At 38.1% G+C, this 20121-nt stretch overlaps 3 protein-coding genes across 4 annotated transcripts; 2 read left to right on the top strand and 1 right to left on the bottom strand.

Annotated features, from left to right (window-relative positions):
• Nucleotides 1–2574: 2574 nt before the first annotated feature.
• On the top strand, nucleotides 2575–5782 carry LOC131324300 (uncharacterized). 2 transcript variants are annotated; one of them, XR_009199288.1, is made up of 3 exons: nucleotides 2575–4844; nucleotides 4930–5050; nucleotides 5129–5779. XR_009199288.1 is itself a non-coding variant. In XM_058356222.1 (3 exons), exons 1-3 carry the CDS (start codon nucleotides 4607–4609, stop codon nucleotides 5249–5251), a joined length of 306 nt encoding a protein of 101 aa, XP_058212205.1. In that variant the 5' UTR covers nucleotides 2575–4606; the 3' UTR covers nucleotides 5252–5782. The 2 variants fall into 2 exon arrangements, 1 of the variants encoding a protein (XP_058212205.1); XM_058356222.1 differs by having other exon boundaries at nucleotides 2575–4668; nucleotides 5129–5782.
• Nucleotides 5783–10614: 4832 nt separating this feature from the next.
• LOC131323935 (uncharacterized) lies at nucleotides 10615–13557 on the top strand. Its single transcript, XM_058355770.1, has 5 exons — nucleotides 10615–11334; nucleotides 11425–11554; nucleotides 11810–11863; nucleotides 12493–12561; nucleotides 13475–13557. Exons 1-5 carry the CDS (start codon nucleotides 10615–10617, stop codon nucleotides 13555–13557), a joined length of 1056 nt encoding a protein of 351 aa, XP_058211753.1.
• A 314-nt stretch (nucleotides 13558–13871) lies between these two features.
• LOC131323934 (protein MAIN-LIKE 1-like) lies at nucleotides 13872–15560 on the bottom strand. The gene is made up of 3 exons (XM_058355769.1): nucleotides 15291–15560; nucleotides 15043–15198; nucleotides 13872–14390 (listed from the first exon to the last, which is right to left on the bottom strand). The coding sequence occupies exons 1-3, from the start codon at nucleotides 15558–15560 to the stop codon at nucleotides 13872–13874; spliced, it is 945 nt and encodes a 314-aa protein (XP_058211752.1).
• Between the last annotated feature and the right edge of the window lie 4561 nt (nucleotides 15561–20121).

Below are 20121 nucleotides of genomic sequence, written 5' to 3'. Positions count from 1 at the left end.
TCACTTGTGGACACGTTACCCAAACTTCTTCTTTCCAATACAATTTGTTCTTTCTCTCCCTCTCTTTCAAAGGAATCCGGCTGTGGTACTCCCACGTGGTTTGGGAGCACCATACTCTCATTCTGTCAGCAAAAATGATACTCATATAATAATTTAAACACAATATTAAACATAATTTTAAATACATATGAGCTTCACACAAACTATTATGTGTAGGCCCTACATGTATTTGAGAAGTTGTGTAAATTATTGTGTTTGAATCGTTATATAAGTAGCATTGTTGTTCGGTCTGAGCCATTGGATCAAATCCTTTTAATCTCGGCCAGAGAAATTCTTTTCTCTATATTTCTCCCAGTTACTCCTACCACCAGTTGGTTGTACGAGAAATATTTTTCAAATTCCGTTTAGGGCCCTCTCCCTCTCTCGCCTCTCCCTCCCTTCCTCTCCCGCTCCTGTTTGGGCTAAATTAGCACAATTTTTGACAAATGATTATGTGTGGACATGCCAGAAAAGAATATACAATTTATAATTTTCAGATTAACTCAAAATAGTTAATTTAATCAGGTAATTGTGTTATCCGTTTGATTACCTCAATTAAGAAGATTTTTCCTAAAGGTATCAATCATATAATAGATTGACACTCTTCAATCAAAAATAATAATTGAACATAATAAGCTTGAATTTAATCAAAAGTAAGTTTATATATAATTACTTTTAAGATTTCGACAAGAATAATTCAGAAATATAAGCACACTTGAATTGAATCGAAAGCAATCCTATATTCGATTACTCTTTCGCAAAAAAAAGACAAAAACATAGTATAAGATAACTTGAGTTTAATCAAAAGTAAGCTTACATTCAAATAAGTCTTCAAACTTGCAAAATACTAAACTAACTAAATTACTGTCCTAAACTATTTTAGATCTCTGAGCAACCATTTTGAATGGATTGTCAGATGATGAATTTTTGTCGGGAGGGTTCTTTCTTCAATTGTTTCTTCTATTTATAGATGATGTGTCTATCTTTAACCTGTATTCTTCACGTTTTCCTTTGATGCCCACGTTTTCGTTCAAATTTGATTCAAAACATTATTCATTCCCTCTAAAAACGGTTGCAAATACCTTCGAACGGTTGCTTGACTTGGTCTTCTCAGAAAATTATTCTCCATCCACGTTTGTTGATGTTGATTATCGTTAATTTCTGGATAGGGGGTTTTTGTTTTTGTACAACATGGATTAGTGCTTCGAGATAAATTATTTAGATGATTCACTACAAACATAACTGATTTCTCCTATGAAACAGAGTGCTGATGACACTGTTCGATGGTTTTAAGAGTTAATCAGCAGTTGTGCTTAATTATCATCTTAATACCTATCATTTGATGACCAAACGTGATTGTTTTAAATCTAAACAATACTGTGTAATACTAAAACAACATCATTATTAAACCTTTTGATCTTCTATATCTCAGGCTTAATTATGACATGTTTTGATTGAATAATACACAATTTGGTGCCACGTGTAATTTTCTTGTTGGGTGGCATATCTTAGGACGTAAGAGCATCTCCAGCCTTGACCCATTTTAAGACTCAAATTTAAAAATGAGGTAAAAATCACAAAAATCTCACTCCAATCTTTGACCCAAATTCTTTCCCATTTTGAGTTTTACTTTTTTTTTTGCCCAAATTTGAAACAACTTTTGCCTTGACCCATTTCTCCAACGGCTAGTTAGAGAGGGAAAGAAAGAGGGAGATGTGTAAAATTTGAGTTTGATGGTTGGAGATGTGTCTATCCAAAATGAATTTTTACCCAAAATTTGACTCAAATTTGAGTAAAAATATGGGGAAAGGCCGGAGATGCTCTAAACAGCTCGGTCGTCCCTCTCGCGCATCTACCTCCAAAGCTCCCTAATGCAAACGAGGAAATCGAAGTCGGACGCCTCCTGCCTCCCTCCTGTGCTCCTCTCCCGTCGATGGAAACCTCTACACCTCCACAGGCCCCTGAGCAAACGACAAAAGCCCTCTCTCTTGCGATCTCCCCCAACTTTGCAAGGTATTTCTCTCTCTCTCTCTCTCAAACACACACACAGAGACACCCCTACACGTACACATACACTCACCCCTATACACGCACAAGGAGCCCTAGCATTTTGGGGGGTTGTGGCTATAGGAGTCAAGAAATCTATTCGGTTACAGGAGTGGCCACTAGTTTAGAAAACCAGAATTTCGGGCCAGTCGTCAACCATATGGAATTTAGGGCTTGTGAGTTTGTTTCAGCTGTGCTGGTCCTAGTTGGAGTCTTGTTTAGTCTGTCTGTTTACTATCTCATCAGAACGGCTACTCTCTCATTACCATCTGTTTTGGAAGATGTTTACTAATATTGAGATGATTACATCTACCAATATTGATGTTGTATGCAACAAAGATGGGTAGTGCTGTCTGAAATCAAAGTTAGGGATCCTTGGTATTAATTTTGGTCTTATATTGACTCTGAATCTGTTGCTGATGTGGTGTTGGGAGATCAAAACTTAGTTGTCATTCCTTGTTCTCTGTTAGTATAAGACTGGTGGCTTATGAACAAGGCTGTCTGATTTTGGTTCTTTCAAGATACTGTTATTAAAGGTTTAATTTTTTTCCTCAAATTTTCCAATGATGTTTGCAAAGAGCCCACTGGAGATGGATTGTAGTTGAGTTTTCTGTTGTAGATGTTAATAGTGTTGTGCAAAACGGTAGCTTGATTGGTGTCTTTCACACTTTTCATTGACATTCTTCCATGTGCTTTTGGGGTTCAAATAAAGATTTATGAAAGAGTGGTAGTACCTGATTTGCCCTTCTTGCCTGATTTAAATATAATAAGGTTCGGGAAGAAGTTGAATTTCAGTCATGGGCATCCTTTATTTGGGGGTGGATGAGTATTGTGCATCCCTTGCGTCCTTTTCTTTTCCCATGAAGACAAAAAAAAAAATGCAAAGAAAGTGGTGGTGGTGGTGGTGTCAAAACGAATGGAAAGTGGAGAAAACAAACAGTGCTTGGAGATTTTGTGCGAAAGCATCTTTAATTTCTTGTGAGACACTTGCTTGACTCCATCACTTAACGCTCATTACCCCTTAAAACTAGAATTTGAAATTTGGCCATGACAAGATGCTCATTACCCCAAAAGAATGGTGTTGATTCTTAAATGCAGGTATTTTCTTGCATCATGTTTGACAATATCTTACACTATTTTGTTGAGTTCACCATGTATATAATGGCTTAATTTTATATGGCAATGAATGGTCACGTTCTTCGTTAGGTGTTGTTGAAGTTGTGTTGCCAACCGATCACAGTATCCATACTAGAGCATAAGGTACTTGTCGAACAACTCACTTCACTTTGATACTTTGAAATAATTAAATTGGCTCGAACTGAATTTTGTCAATTCTGGACTTTTGTTGAGTTCCATTTCTTGATGCGACTTCAAGGTGTCAGGCCCTTTTAGTTTCATACTATGTCATATTAAAAATTGTGCTGATTTGGTTGCCAGATTCTTTTGCATGGATGTGTATCCAGTTGGTAAGAAATTAATCGTTGGTATGAGCATAAGACTTAAGTATTAAAGATAGCATAGTGCCTAGAGTTTTATTTCTGAGTTGGGTTCATACTAACAACCCCTTTGGATCGTGACAAAGGATGAGAAAAATCCTCACTTAGCTGGATAACGAAATGAGATGAAAAGTGGTGAGAAAAGATGAGAAGCCAAGAAAAGAGATTCATCTCTTTTGGTACATTGTATTTCTCACCAGATCTTATAACTTTTCCAAGGGAAAAGAAAGTGGAAGGGGCATTGTGGGAGAGAGATTTTCATGCTTTTCATTTTTTACTTGCATTCTTGCTTTTGGTGGCTTATTTTCTTTAGCGTTTACGTACTTATTTTGACAGTTTGAGCACAATAATCTATTCTATCTACCAACTGGGGTCCGATTTTATTCCCATTGCGGAATATGGAAATGAGTTCAGTAAGGGTTCAAGAAAAGAAAAGAAAACCAAGGAAAGTGGTGAGGCTCTTGTACAGTGGGAAGAACCATTATGAACTACTTGTCTGAGAACTAGTGCTTCAAGTCTAACAGGAGAGGATACACTGGTAACCTCCGTAGTTTCATCTAGAATAGAATTGGCAGAATCATCGGGTCGTAGACAAAACACATTCACAGAAGCAAGGAATCGATGCAATTTTGCCTTCGAAGCAATCACAGGATGACAGAAGTTGCAAATTCCCTGGGTTTTTTTTTTATTGTTTGTACATACTGAAAAAATTAATATAGAACATAGAATAAAGGATGAAATTAGGCAAAGATGAAGTTACATTTATATATACTAATTAGATATTTTGGTGCCCACTTTCCGTCTCCAAATATATATAAGGAAGTTATATTTGGATTGCAGTGACATGGTATCCTGTTCCAAAAGCAGTTTACCATTTCCTAAGAGATGGGACTTTCTTTTACGTAGAAACTAGCAGAGGTGAACGAGCTATTGCTGTTGAAGCAATTGGAAGAGGAACTGGTCTTCTCGTTTAAAAAAAGTTTGATAGGTTCCTGGAAGATTATGCAAACATACCCTTGGGAGAGATGGTTCAGTGGGATTTGAAAACATATTATTTACCACTCCTTTGTTGTTTAAAGCGTGCCAGGTAATTACAAGTTTTTTTCGTAGAGTACTGTTGGACATATTGTTTCATTTAAAAATGTTTTCTCCACAGCAGCTACATTGGAACTTTTTGTAACCATTCTTTTGAACAATGTTATTGGTGTTCGCTATTGCTAGTATTTGAAATATGTATCTCAACTTCATTTAACCATGCCAACGGTTGTATTCACTTCTCTGTTTTTAATTATTGTTCGATACTTAATATTATTCATTGATATTGAAGCACGACTATCATCAATTACAGGGGCAAATTTGATATTGAAATCACTAATGCAACTAGTTCGATTGAGGCGGCAATCTTTGCTGAAAAAATAGAAGATTTCTTTGGTATTACGACAGCAAAAATAATGAAAAATGCAGTGGAGGTAAGCACAAAACCAAATTCAACCAATATTATTCACAACTCTATTTAGTGTTACAAATTAACCCATAATATTACACAGGACTATCCCTCTCTGCCTCTACTCCATAAATTATCAACACCAAAGAAAGTGACTGCCAACTTGAAGGCATACATGTACAACTATGCAGGAATGAGTACATGCAAATTCAGTGTTGACTGTTGAGGCAATCTTCAATATGGGAGCCCCAGATGATATTGAAACACTTGGGCTTCAAGCTTTGAACACGCCGAACAACAAAGCCAAAAAAGACAAAAACAAGGCTTCAGCATCCCATGAAACACAACCCTCCAGCCCGGCTTCAACCACCATGATGCATGAGGCACTCGTAGAAGAAGAAATCAACAAGAAAAACGACTAGATCAGGAATCACAACAACTTTTGAAAGCCTAGCAGATTAACAAGGAGGCAAAGCTTTTGGTGTGCATGTTTTGCTTCCCAAATATCTACACCTGAAGAACGACTACATCAGGAATCACAACTTCTTTTTAGATTAAAAAGGATGCAAAGCTTTTGGTGTGCATGCTTTGCTTCCAATATTACTAAATCTGTAACCTTTTATCTGCAAAACTTTGGTTGTAAATCATGTTCTCGCTTCCAAACTCTTAATGTAAATTATAAGACATGCTTCTTTTGGAAAAATTCTCTGAAACTATCACATCGGGCATAATCCTCGTACTATGCTCACCTAGTTTAGAGAAATGATACCCACATGGCAAATGTGCACACGATTCTGTGCACAGATCGCTGTATGGGGCCCACATAGGTCTCATACAAATGATGCAAACTAGAGAGACTATTTCTAAATTTTACTTTTTACTTTTGTTTTTGCAAGTAAAATTTAAAGATACAATACGCAATATATTTATCATCTCATTTTTTTTTATTGAATAATCAAAATATGTTGAAAAATGCTTGAGTTTAAGTTGCTGCCTCTGAAGAACTCAAGCTTGGTTATCCGTTGACGTGGTTCGCTAAATCTGTGCCCAAGAATTTTATTCTCAATAGATTCCATATATTTAGATCACAAAAATAAAATAGATTTCATAGATAGTTTTTATCAACATGGTTGTTGAATTGATTATTAAGCAACCAACGTAATATTTTGTTTTGGGGCTCATATGTGTTGTGCGGAGTTTGGGCAAAAGTTTTCCAGTTTTTTAATTATGGAGTGTTACCCATTAAAACTCAATTTACATAGCAAACACAAATCTAACTAATTCTCTCTCTCTCTCTCTCTCTCTCTCTCTCTCTCTCCTCCGTCGTGTTACATACTCCATATTTGTTAATTTTACTAATATTACCCACATGCACAACCCTTTTCTTTCTTTCTCTCTCAATCTACCTTTCTTATTTCTTTCGACGAAACTTTTTAAGAGCCTATCATTCCCATCTGTTTACCTTCATTACCGATTTCACAATTAACCAAAAATCATCGAGTACTCTTTTGAAATTGTGGTGGCAGACTGAGGAGGGTAGAGGATATAAAAATAGGAGGGTAAAGTGATACAACGAGATAGTTGAAAGAGTGTCAATACTTAAGGGTGTAAGTGTAATTTAAAAATGCGTATCGGATATCAATGCTGAATTTTATTACCAACCATAAATATGGGGGCCGCTATTCGCAGCCCTCTATTTTCTTCCGGAGCCCATTAAAAATTTGCAAGTAATTACAACATGACCCCCTAATGTATAATGACTTACTTACCCTTATACCTATACATGAAATGACCTATATGCCCTTATAACCAAAATTCCTAAATTATCCAGTACCCCCTTCCCCTCAAAATCCCCCCAAAATCATCATTCACGTTTGAAAATAAAAAAAACGCACACAACCTCCAGTTCTTCATTCTCGGCTTTGTACCAGTTCATCTTCTCTTCTCTCGGCTCTCTAAATCATCATTCTCTTTTTTCCTCTCTCTCAAATTTTTCAATGGAGGAGGAGCAAAGACCATATATTGTATCAATGGAAGGTTCAAGTCCTTCCATTGATCCATTTTTTGACCCACTTGTAGGATTTGATTTTGAAATTGAATCAAATTTTATTGACAACCATATCATGGCAGAGGAGAAGAATGATATTGTGATGGACACTGTATCTTGGAAGCCGCGTGAGGAGGTAAGTTTTTCCGTTTACAATGCCTCTGTTTTGTTGTTGTGGCGTCTGGATTTTGTAAACCCAGTTTTTCAAGGGTTTCGTCGATGTTTCTGGTTCGAACAGAATGAACAGAATAAAGTAAGTAATTTCGGTAGCTAACCACTGTAAAATATTACCATATTCGATAGCTAGTTACCGAAATTGAGATACATTTTCAGCATCTAATTACCGAAATATATGTTTATTGTTTTTTTGTTGTATGCATTTTTGACATGTAGTTACCGAAATAGAATCTTTTTTTCAACAGCTAGTTACCGAAATGTATGTATGATTTTCCTATATAGTATTAAGTTTAGTAGTTCTTTACCGTAGTTTGAACATATTTTCGACATGTATTTACCGAAATATAATCTTTTCTTCAACAGCAATTTATCGAAATGTATGCATGGTTTTCCCCATATAGATAGTTCGGCAGTTGTTTACTGAAGTTTGAATATATTTTCGACGTGTAGTTACCGAAATATAATCTTATTTACTTATGTATAATTTTGTAGACATAGTTCGGTAGTTGGTTACCGAATTTTGAACATGTTTTCGACGTGTAGTTACCGAAATCTTATGTATAATTTTTTTCTATATAGTTCGGCAGTTGATTACTGAAATTTGAATATATATTCGACGTGTAACAACCGAAATATAATCCTATTTTCAATACCTACTTACCGAAATGTTATGTTATAATTTTCCTATACATAGTTCGGCAGTTGGTTACCGAAGTTGGAATATATTTTCGACGTGTAGTTACCGAAATGTAAACTTATTTTCAACAGCTACTTACCGAAATGTTGTGTATAATAATTTTTCTATGCATAGTTCGGCAGTTGGTTACCGAAGTTGGAACATATTTTCGACGTGTAGTTACCGAAATGTAATCTTATTTTCAACAGCTACTTACCGAAATGTTGTGTATAATAATTTTTCTATGCATAGTTCGGCAGTTGGTTACCGAAGTTGAACATATTTTCGACGTGTAGTTACCGAAATGTAATGTTATTTTCAATAGGTACTTACTGAAATGTTATGTAATTTTGGCATGCCGAACGTTCGGCAGTTGGTTACCGAATTTTGTATATATTTTTGACATGTGGTTACCGAAAGTGATACTTATGCGAATTCTATGTATTTTTGACATTCACTTACCAAAACAGATCTAGAGAGGTATAAAACTTGTTTTAATGGACTTTTGAATTTTTTATACTTTCTTCAGGGTGACGCTTCAACGCACGGCAGCCATATAGGTCCAGTGACCATAGCACCGGAGTGTACGACGGAGAATGTGAGTGCGCACGGCAGCCACATAGGTCCAATGGCCCTATATGATTTGACACGAGAGTTTACAACGGAGAATGTTAGTGTTTTCAAAATAGTTGGATGATTCAATGGTTCTTTGGATTTTCTTTGTTTACTGTTATTAAATGTTTTTGTTGAATCATGTTTGTAGGTTTTTGCATCTGAAGATATGTTGAGAGATTGGATAACATCTACCGGTAAGGAAAATGGGTTTGTAATTATCATAAAGTCGGCAGAGAGAATGACAAAGAACCGAAGGCCAAGGATGCAGTTTGCATGTGAACGGGGTGGAAAGTTTAGACCGTTTATCAACAAGGCAAAGGACAAAGGAGGTAATGTGAAGGAGAATGGCAATGGCAAAGAAGCGAAGGCAAAGAAGATAGCACGCGTCACAAGAACTAAGAAATGCGAATGCCCGTTTCAACTGAGATGTGTTAAGGGGTTGGAAGGTTGGACTGTCACTGTCTACAACGGCAATCACAATCATCCTCCTGCGAAACAGCTTGAGGGGCACGCTTATCCCGCGAGGTTATCTTTGGAGCAGTCGAATATGTTGGTGGATATGTGTGTTTCGTCATTGTCTACACCGCGAGAGATCCTAAGTCTAATAAAGGGCAAGGATGAATTCAATGTAAGTTCAATTAAAACCATCTACAACGCACGCTACAAGCATGGGTTTAAGGACCGAACGGGAAGATCTCAAATGCAATATTTATTGGCTAAGTTACAAGAATATGGGTACATCGAGTTTAATCGGAAAGATGACAATGACTGTGTGAAGGACTTATTTTGGTCACATCCTACTTCTGGTGACATGTTGCGTGCTTTCCCTCGGGTTTTGTTGATGGATTGCACATACAAGACCAACAGATACAGGTTTCCTTTGCTCCAAATTGTTGGCATTACATCCACCGAGAGGACTTTTTCGGCTGCCTTTGCATTCATTGATGGGGAGAAAGAGGAAAACTATACGTGGGTGTTGGAGAAATTGAAGAGTATAATGGATCCTGCTGCACTTCCCGGTGTTATTGTGACAGACAGGGAGTTAGCTCTAGTGAATGCCATTACAAGAGTGTTTCCAATGGCCAGCCATCTTCTTTGTCGATGGCATATTGGGCAAAATGTATATGCCAAATGTAGAAAGATGTTTGATGAGACGACTTGGGCTCTGTTTAAGCATGCTTGGGATTCACTGGTGTACTCACCGACTATATCTTTATACGAGCAAACACTTTGTACAATGAAGCGGGAGTTTGTGCTATATCCAGATGCGCTTCTGTACGTTGAGACAAATTGGTTGGGACCGTATAGGCAGAAATTTGTATCAGCTTGGACGAACAATGTAATGCACTTTGGCAACCTGACAAGCAATAGGTAAATGGCTAGCACCATATGCATGTTTCACTGTGTCCATATCTTTTCACAATTAGATATTGATATTTCGATGCCTAAAACTTTCCTTTACCATTTCCACAGGGTTGAGTCTGAACATGCGAAGCTGAAATCCCACATTGCGAATTGCCAAGCCAACTTCTCGGCGGCCTGGGCTAAAATGCACGACTTGGTTAAATTACAAATCACGGATATAAAGGGTAGCTTTGAGAAAAGTTTGAATTGTTGGCAGCACCAGTTTAGAATTCCTATCTTTGACTATTTAAGGGGAGCTACTTCACAGACTGCCATGGGTTTGATGTTGCCGGAGATTAAGAAAATTGATGACATGGTCGTGGAGGACAAGGTTGACTGTGGCTGTCCTATTCGCCGAATCCATGGTTTACCTTGTGCTCACGAGATTGCTCCATTCAAGAATCGGGGTGAACCCATACCGTTGTCGTTGATTAATGATCATTGGAAGATGCTTTCGTTTGAGAAACATAAAGATGATGGGGCAATTTTGAAACTAATGAATGCCGATTGGAATATCTTTATGGCCAAAATGGTTGGCCAAAACCCTATGACCCATATGCATTGGATGAAGACTTTAAAACTCATTTTGAATCCATCAATCATATCCCTGTCTTCACCCCAATAGAAGGTCCAGACCCGCGGTCGAAAGTCCGGTTCGGTCAATAAGTCAATGCGTAGGAACCCGTCTGAGTTTGAGTATGTTGAGGCATCCTTGGAAACTCCTAAGTCGGTCAAGGAAAAAACCCCCAAGGCTAAGGCAGTTGTGAAAAAAAGGCCCAAGGCGAATGCCATGGCGGATGTGGAAACTCCCGACAAGACCACAAAAAAAAAAAGCATCAATGCGGTGGATGATAATAGCCCCAAGGGAAAGGCCATTGTGAGAACCCCTAAGGCGGCAAAGGAGTTACCGAGGCGGAAGAAGCCAAAACTTCTTGGAACCCTTTTTGTAGGACCGTACCTTAATAACTTTCCGGAACCAATTCGGCCGCACGTAAAATCTATAACGGATGTGACAAGTGATGGAAATTGTGGGTACCGAGCAGTAGTTTATTTTATGCACCAATTCGAGCACAATTGGAAGACATGCCGAAATGATTTGCTCTTGGAGGTGAATAACCATTATGACCTGTACGAAAAGATTACTGGTATCGGAGGTGCTAACAAGTTGCATTATAGATTGTCGTTCTTTCAAGACGGAACTGCACCCGAAGATAGGTGGATGATTTTTCCTGACATGGGTCACGTTGTAGCTTCAACTTATAATGTGGTGGTTGTCCTCCTATCCCAACTTCAATGCCTTACTTTCCTTCCACTCCATTCTCGTCCTCCATCATCAGACCAAATAAGGGTTCTTGGAATTGGACTCGTGAACGGAGATCACTTCGTACAGGTACATACCGTATAATTTTCTTTCTCATAAATTCAACATTACTACAAATTGCCTTCATGTGCAATTTTTAAAGTCTTTTTACTTTGATAGGTTGATCTAAAAGCATGTTCCCCCGTGCCGCCTATTGCCAACAATTGGTTCAAATTTCGATGGGAGGAGGCCAATGAATGGGAGACACTTTTTTCTGCCGAAATGGAAGCATTTAAAGCCATAATAGGAAGTGATGTAGCAACCGCTGAGTCGATTGACGTAGATTAGTTTTGTTTTATACGTATGGTTATCATGTTGACGCTTTATATTGCAATGCTGTTAACTAAGCACATTCATGGAGTTTGGTTTCGCTCTTAGTGCCATTAATTTTATTATGGGGTTTATGTGAACAAATTGACTGAGCACAAGTTCATTTCAGAGGCTGCATTCCAAAGTTATTGTAATCTTGTTGTAGCTGCATACCGATATTTTTGTATTTTTTCAGCATCTATGACCCGAAATTTGTATAATATTTCAGCAGTTGGATACCGAATCATTGGTACTATTTCATCATGTGCCTGCTGAAATATGATTTTTTTTTTGAACAAAAAGTTAGGTGGACTCTCTGAGGCACCAAGTGTCATTGATGGAGTTGAATCTGAATCTTTTTTGCCCAAATATGAGTACCACAATCTATAGAGGGGGCGAGTATTGGCAGCCCCGTAATTTCTCCCTTAGCACTATATTTTGGTAAATAGTTGTTGAAAATCATACATAACATTTCGGTAAACAACTGTTGAAAAAAAGTTTATATTTCGGTAACTACATGTCGAAAATAAGTTCAACATTCAGTAAACTACTGCCGAACGAACATTTTCGATAAATAACTGTTGAACAAAATATTATATTTCGGTAATTGTATGATGAAAATGTATCTTAATTTCGGTAAGTAACTGTCGAAGGGCCCATGAAATTTTTTTTTGGGCTAAAGGAGAATGTTTTATTGTCGCCCCCTTTACAGAAAATACAAGACAACATTTGAGTGTCTATCCAACATTTACAATGTTTCAGAAGATTATAAGACTCGTTTTGTCACACTTTGAGCACCACAACTTATACAAAACTTATATAAAACAAGTATAAAATAACATTGAAAATGTCAAACGATACTATTTTACGATGGAGCAGGTTGGGGTGGCTCAGGCCTCCTACACAGCAACAAGGCACAACTGCGTATTATTGTAAGCCCTGGACAGGGTACGTCAGGGGAAGTGAAGGAAGCTCCACACACCTTCACAGCTACAGGAGCATCGACGTGACTACAACTCCGACGACGTCGAGAGGGAGGGTAGGTGACGTGCCTTCCACTCAACAAGAAAACCAAATGTGGTCGTTGTAGTATGTACACACACTGACCGACGTTCCCAACACCTCTTATTCGGACAAGGGAACGAATGGTCAGGACGTTGAATATTCCCAATACCTCATATTCGGATGGACACGGCTTGATTACCTAGCTTGGAAAAAGCATGACAATGCACAAGCCATCGAAATAATTTCACTGATGAAAATATATGTACGCTATGGGATGTACATATGTTAATTGAAACTCCGGCCATAGGGTTTACAAATTTGGGACACAGGTTAAATTTTGTATGAAATAGTTGGAAATATAGAGGGAGGTATGAGTCTGAAACTCCCTCTGTCAGCTCCCAATTTATAGGCATATACGTTGGGGCTTTGAGATGAAGATAATGGGCTGTATGGAGAAAATTGCAAGTTCAAAACAAATCAACTGATTGGACAAGGCACTGCACGTATATTTACGAAAGATTCTCTCCCTGAGGAGGAGCATGTGGGTGGGGGCACTATACAGAAGTTTGGTTGCTGAAATTATTGGGGAAAAAGATTCTGCCCTTTTTCAACATTTGCTTGCTAAAGTAATTATAAAATTTCGGTTCCTTATTACTGAAAAGTGTTATTAATTTCGGTTGCAGGTTGATTTCAGCATTTGCTTTCCGAAATTATTAAAATTTTTCAGTAGTGTCCTACCAAATACCAAAAATTGTGAAAGTTTCAGCATTTAGAACCTGAAGTTGTTATAATAAATATTTCAGCACTTCGATACTGAATAATTTGTACGATTTACAGAACATAAATGCCTTTTTAGATTCTCTCCCTGAGGAGGAGCATGTGAGTGTGGGGGCTCTATACAGAATTTTGAATTGGCCTGGGGGAGTAGATGGGGAGTAGATAATGTGGTGTATGGAGAAAATTGCAACTTCAAACAAATGTTGTGATTGGACAAGGTACTGGACTCCATATTTACAAAGATTCTCTTCCTGTGGAGGACCATGTGGACAGGGCCTGAAATTTTGAAAGTTTGTTTTTGTGAAAGACACTTTCATAGTAGTTCAAAAAAAGCAGAACAAGCTTGACCAAATGTTCGTAAAAAAAAAGCCCAACATGTCCAAGTAGCAAATGTCTTACACAATTCAAAATACTAATAAGAACTGTTTATCCATAAACCCAACATCTAACCTCGCCCCAAAACACCCCGCAAACTCCTAAGTAACAAATGTGGGCCGTAAAATAGCTTCTACGTCCTGCAGTGCCTGCCGCAACTCAACAGCTCCAAGTTCGGTATCGCCCAAAGCCCTGTGTACCACATCCAACACAACCCGAACCTGCTCCTCACGACCCTGCCTAACACGCCCTCCACCAGGTGCCAAACCATGTCCCACCCTCGGGTGCGAGAACACCCTCAACCACGGAATGTAGTCATCAGTACACGCCCAAGGAATCCCAGGTGGTGTAGGCTCTCTCTTATCCTCAGGCACCAAGTGGTAGTCAGGGCTAGACCAAAAACCTTCAGTCCATTCGTAAACAACGTTGTAGGTGTGCTGGCCTCGCGATGCACGCTGAGGTGCTATAGGGTCTGCGGGTATTCGCTGCAATAGTCCAAACTGCCTCAAGACTCTGTCGGGGAGGTATGGCTCCACATAGGACATGGCACGAATGGGACCAGTGTAGAAAGCAATCTCAGAGACATTTTGCCTGCGGGCCTTGTACGGGTCAAATATCACCTGTTTGTCAAACAAAACATATGATATGTAATAGTACAATAAATTAACAAGTTAATCAAACGATCCGGCGAAAGCCATCAACTAACACTGTATCATTCATTCAAAAACTAAAGTCTGGCATATATGTGGAACTTGGCTTATAAGTAGGCCAAGGAGGCAAAGTAGTGCACACGTCAATTGAAAAGTGGCATGAACTCCTATTGGGTTTTCTTCATTTGAACAAAAGCCATTTGAGGCAGGGTTACAATAGCAGGCTATCTTGATTATTCATGTCCCCATACGCTTAAGAAATTTCACGATTAATGATTCTGCTCGATTAATGTCCCTGCATCACTGTGCTAGAATTACGATACTTCAGAAGATGAGTTAAGGAAGACAATGAAGAAGGCTAATGGTTTGATAGTAGATATTTTGAAGCAAAAGCCATGTCATGCATCTCAATGTGTTACCGAGAATTTGGAGAATATTGACACAGGTTAAGTTGGAACTTCTCCTATATTTGATTAGCTTATAAAATAATTGTACTTACAGTTCTCTGTCCTTAGTGGAAGAGTTTAATTTCTACTCTCAAACTGTATAATATTGTAAGACAGCTTATAATTGGCAACGTAATTCTACAAAATGTTGAATGCAGAGTGTGTTAGAATTCTACCTCATCTACAAGTAAGTTGTCCAACACGCGCCGGTAATGCTGTACACTTGTGCCACTCTCGCTATGCAGACACCAACGTCGTGCCCGTGGAAGTTCTTTTGTGTACTCTGGGTCAACAACAGCATGTAGCGTTGGGAAGTGCTCGTTTATCCACGCCTATAGCATTACACGCATGTGAAGCATATTACAATCATATATCCGTAACATGAACTTATTGGTTTTTTCATAATCAGAAAAAGTAAGTGTACCTCTAGTAAAATAAGAAATTCACCAATCTGCTTTGCATTCCTCCTACTCGCATAACCAAGATTTCTGTACAAATATGCCAAGCAACTAGAGCCCCATCCGTACGTATGAACGTGATCTAAATCCTCCAATAGTGGAAGGAGGTCAAGCTGTACGAACCCACCTGACTTATCACAAAAAAGGGTGCACCCAATGACATATAGCAGGTACGCACGAGCACAACACACAACCCGCTCGTCTGTGTCCGTCTCATTTACGTCTTTGAAATTCATCTCCAACCAACTCAACTTAACTGTATACCGTTTAACTGCATTCACAGTAATTGCATTTGTCGCAACTTCGTTCGACACACCAAGCAAATTCATTAACAGTTCTTTTGGCGTCCTTTCGTCCTCTCGTGTACACAGGCAATCCACGAACAGGTATCCCTAGTAGATGTTCTACGTCATCTAATGTCAACCCCATCTCACCAAAGTCAAAGTGAAAGGTGTTCGTCTCCGGATGCCACCTTTCAACAAATGCAGCAATTCTAAAGGAATTGCATTGCGCGTTTTTATTTATGCTACACAATGGAAGCAAGCCCGAATTCAATACCTTTTGTTTGAACCTGTCTTCTGTAACTACCCAATTGCCCAAAAGACCCGAGTGTTGATGCAATCTTAATGTACCCCTCTCTTCTCCCTCCAAAATGGCTTTAGCCACATGTGTGTGAAAACTCTTTAGCAAGGATAGGTCCTCCGGACCACCCACATCCAAAGGCGCATCGTCATGTTGCTGTGCTTCTGCCCGGCCCCGGCCACGGCCCCGACGTCGACGTCGGCCTCGAATAACCTACACATACATGCCAATAATACCATACAGATTAGTGTTCATAAAACAAATAACTATTAAAAAAAAGTAATAAAAGCAAGCGAGTATAAAATTGAAAAAAATGTACCTCTTCCGGTGGCTGTTCTACAACCTACACGCATATGCAAAAACATACAATACATATTATTGTTCATAAATTAAATAAAGATTAAAAAAAACTATTGAAAGTAATTATGCAATTGAAAAAAGTTTACCTCTTCTTCTACCGGTGGCTGCGGTGCTATAACCTACACGTATATGCAAAAACATACAATACATATTAGAATGTCCCAAAAAACAAATAAAGATTAAAAAATACTATTGAAAGCAATTATGCAATTGAAAAAAGTTTACCTCTTCCTCTACCGGTGGCTGCGGTGCTATAACCTACACGTATATGCAAAAACATACAATACATATTATTGTTCATACAACAAATAAAGATTACAAAATGCTATTCAAAGCAATTTTGAAATTGAAAAAAGTTTACATCTTCCTCTACCGGTGGCTGCGGTGCTATAACCTACACGTATAAGAAAAAACAAAAACAATACATATTAGTGTTCCTAAAACTAAAAAACTATAGATTGCAAATAATATGAGTTAGTGTTCAACAAAATAAAAATGTAGTGGAACCCTTTTTGGAAAATTTTCACCTCATCCTCAGGTATGTCCTCGAAGACAACATCTTGCTCTTCCTGACGAGGCACTTTGGCCTTGCCCCGGCCCCGGCCCCGACCTCGGCCTACTCGAGTTCTAATTCGAGGCAGTGAACGCATAACCTACACGTATATGAAAATAATACAATTACAAGTTAGTCTTAAAAGAGGCAGTTCATACATATTTCAATTTTTTGGTACCGAACGTTTCATAAAACAAACAAAGATAAAATACAAACTACTACAAAGCTGGTGTGAAATTGGAAAATTTTAACCTCATCCAAAGGTATGTCCTCGACGAAAGCATGTTCCTCTTCCTGACGATGCACTTCGGCCTCGCCCCGGCCACGGCCCCGATCTCGGCCTCCACGAGTTCGAACTTGAGGCAGTGAACGTATAACCTAAATAATACAATTACAAGTTATTCCATTTCCACATGAAGTTTTAACGTCTGGTTGCCGAAATAAGCATAACATGTCAGTTACTGATTACTGAAAATAATAAACAATTTCGGTGATTGGTTACCAAAAAATAATTTTGTTTCAGAAGTCAGAACATTTTATCATACGTGAAGCTTCTGCTTCTGGTCTCCAATTTACCAAAAGGCAATACAATGTTGCCTACAAACAGTTAATGCCTGAGACATAAACTTTTCCTATTCACATCCTTGAACTCCATTACCAGAAAAAAATCTTCCACAAAAAACTACTAGTAACAAAGTTTCATTATTTTTGTCCACCTAAACATAGCCACTTTGACTCCGATGCTTTCAACAAAATATTTTGAATACAGTTCTTATTTATCAATTTGGTTGATCATGCCCGTATCCTTTATAAACAAACAGCAAACATACTTCAACGTGGCTCAAATGGTTGAAGTTATCATCATCAATCTTGCAAACAGTATGCCATCATCAATTTCTACGCCACTTCAGCATGGCAGAACTTAAAGCTAGCTAGTTAATTCACATTCAGTCAAATTGTATTACTGGATACTGGACAAAAATGCGTAGTCTTTAAAGAGGGAACGATACCCTCTTATCGATGAGTCATAACAAGGAATGGTACACATCAAGTAGTATCAAACATTCATGATAAAAAGATCCGAGTTTAAGCGGAGTGGTTTTTTTAGCTTTTTGTACACAAACTAAAACAGTTTTTTGTACAAAATGTTTCACACTGTTCGTACATGCCCTTACACTATATGTGGGACAGATCCGACCTAAGTCGAGTGGTTTTTTTATTGAGTATAAACTCGGGCAGGTATGTCAAGTCTCGTGTTCTCAGGTCGAATACCACCTATGTGATAAAAAGATCAACTTGTTAAACATGAGACACTACGAAGGAAGATGGCAGAATTTGTCTATGAGAAAGACTTGAGCTATTAAACTTTATTCAAAAAATCAACTATTGAAAGCTGTTTACCTCAGGAGCCTCAGACTCGTCCTGAAGGACACCCCGGGCCCGACCTCGGCCTCGAACTCCACGTGGTGGACGCATAATAACCTGCATATCATAACAATAATACAAATTTACAAGTCTGAAAAGACAACAACAAGTAAGAATGCCTATAAGACTATGCACTATCAGTATGCTATGGCTTATGGCAGGACAAAATGAAAACTCCATAATAGTACTCTATAGCTTTTCAACCGTTGTTGTAAAAACATACTCAGACTTCCTCCAATTCATACAAATGATGCAAATAGAGACAACCAATGTCCAAAGCAAACTCAATAACATTTTCAAACTCATTTGGCTCACTGCAACAAAGTGTTCATTGCTCTCCCTCTTATATGTTCATTGTTTGGTTGACAAATCGAGTCTGACAAGTTTTGTACCAAGTGTTCTGCAAAATATATTCCAAAACAGAGAAGGGACAGGAAGAATAGCAAATTACCAAGACAACTTATGATGAAGGCCATACCTTAGCTTTTGATTTCGTCTGGTAATAATTCATCATACTATTTTGTTGAGTATGAGAATGCTGTTTCAAATATGAGTACGTCTTTCGGAAAAACTAATCTCAGTACCCTATATGAGTACGTCTTTCAAAAAGACTAATATCAATACCCTTACTAATATTTTGTCGAGGGACACAAGCTATTGGCAAAGTTGTTTAAAACCTAAATATATCTTTCAAAAAGACTAATTTCCAATCCTTTTTTTTTTTTGTTGAAGTATGCAAAGCTCTTGATTATTTTTTCCATTTGGGAATCACTATTAACTTTCTTGTTTATTTAACTATAACTTTCTTGTTTGGGAAAAGGGCCTTGCATATGAACTAGTGGTAACTCTTGTAATAGCTGAAGATGGTGACAATCTAAAGCTAAGATCCTAGAAAATGCTTACTGAAAAACAGCAAGGAACCTTAGCGCATTTTTTGGCTTATAATTAGACTATGAGTTAATTGAAGAGCATCTTCAGAGTCTAGCCCTTACTCATTCAATTGAATCCCTTCTCATTGGGTACGCGTCTAAGGTGATTGTGAAAACCTATGATCTTTTCACCTTGTTGCATGTATCAATCAAGGTTCCACTCTATTGCATAATTAGGTCAAATTTGGTGGTGGATCTATTCCATTTGGATGTTTGAAATTTAAATAGGTTAAAGATTTCTGCGAAAGGAGGCAGCCATGGCTCAATCATCACAATGAAGTCGAGGACACAAAATAGATGTGTGCAGAAACTCGTTAAACAATAGGTAAATTTGGCTCTGTTTGATTTCCTTTTTTGGCTCTTCTATGGGTGAACTGAGAAATCTATTTATTCACAGGTTGCACATTCACTACCCTATCCACATAGAGCCCTCAAGGTTGAATCCCCATTACTATTTAACTGTTAATATACTAACAATAATAGAACTCCTATATATTTTGGGATAAGTGGAGTTCCTTATTGTATACCCTTGTTTGTTGAATTCAGGTACTTGAGGATTAAGATGGAGTTTGTGGAGAGGATCTTGTCATCAGTTATTGCAAAACGTTTATACTTGATTGGTGAGGTTGATATCTTTCTCTGGTGTATTTAAGTTCTCTTGGATTTTTTTATATCCAATACGTAAGCACTGAAGGGGAAGTTTGTGCATATAAATGGCCACGGAGCACCGAATTCTATTAAAAGTGCTAATGGTGCGTAATAAGTCCACTATAACATACCCAGTTCCTGTGATCGTTAGACTAGTTAAATTAGCACCGTAGACTATTGGGTAAGCAACTTCCATCTCCGTGTTTCAATTCATTTTCCTTTTTACCGGCAACCATAGTTGTTGCAATAGTCAGTGACGGGATGAGATGGGCATTGTGCTGTGAACCGATCTTTTAAGAA

The sequence above is a fragment of the Rhododendron vialii genome, chromosome 4a (genome assembly GCF_030253575.1).
Source record: "Rhododendron vialii isolate Sample 1 chromosome 4a, ASM3025357v1".
Classification (NCBI taxonomy): domain Eukaryota; kingdom Viridiplantae; phylum Streptophyta; class Magnoliopsida; order Ericales; family Ericaceae; genus Rhododendron; species Rhododendron vialii.
The sequence above is the reverse complement of the archived record's forward strand: the minus strand, read 5'-3'. Positions and strand labels throughout refer to the sequence as shown.

Bases quoted from the DNA above. Each gene is read 5' to 3' on its own strand.
- LOC131324300 (XM_058356222.1), top strand. From the start codon at position 4,607: ATGGTTCAGTGGGATTTGAAAACATATTATTTACCACTCCTTTGTTGT. The intron at 4,669-4,929 runs GTAATTACAAGT...CATCAATTACAG, and splicing joins TGTTGTTTAAAGCGTGCCAG to GGGCAAATTTGATATTGAAA. The intron at 5,051-5,128 runs GTAAGCACAAAA...AATATTACACAG, and splicing joins TAATGAAAAATGCAGTGGAG to GACTATCCCTCTCTGCCTCT.
- LOC131323935 (XM_058355770.1), top strand. From the start codon at position 10,615: ATGCGTAGGAACCCGTCTGAGTTTGAGTATGTTGAGGCATCCTTGGAA. The intron at 11,864-12,492 runs GTACTATTTCAT...ACGATGGAGCAG, and splicing joins AGTTGGATACCGAATCATTG to GTTGGGGTGGCTCAGGCCTC. The intron at 12,562-13,474 runs GTACGTCAGGGG...ATGCCTTTTTAG, and splicing joins TATTGTAAGCCCTGGACAGG to ATTCTCTCCCTGAGGAGGAG.
- LOC131323934 (XM_058355769.1), bottom strand. From the start codon at position 15,560: ATGAATTTCAAAGACGTAAATGAGACGGACACAGACGAGCGGGTTGTG. The intron at 15,199-15,290 runs GTACACTTACTT...GTAATGCTATAG, and splicing joins AATTTCTTATTTTACTAGAG to GCGTGGATAAACGAGCACTT. The intron at 14,391-15,042 runs GTAGAATTCTAA...TTTGACAAACAG, and splicing joins ACAACTTACTTGTAGATGAG to GTGATATTTGACCCGTACAA.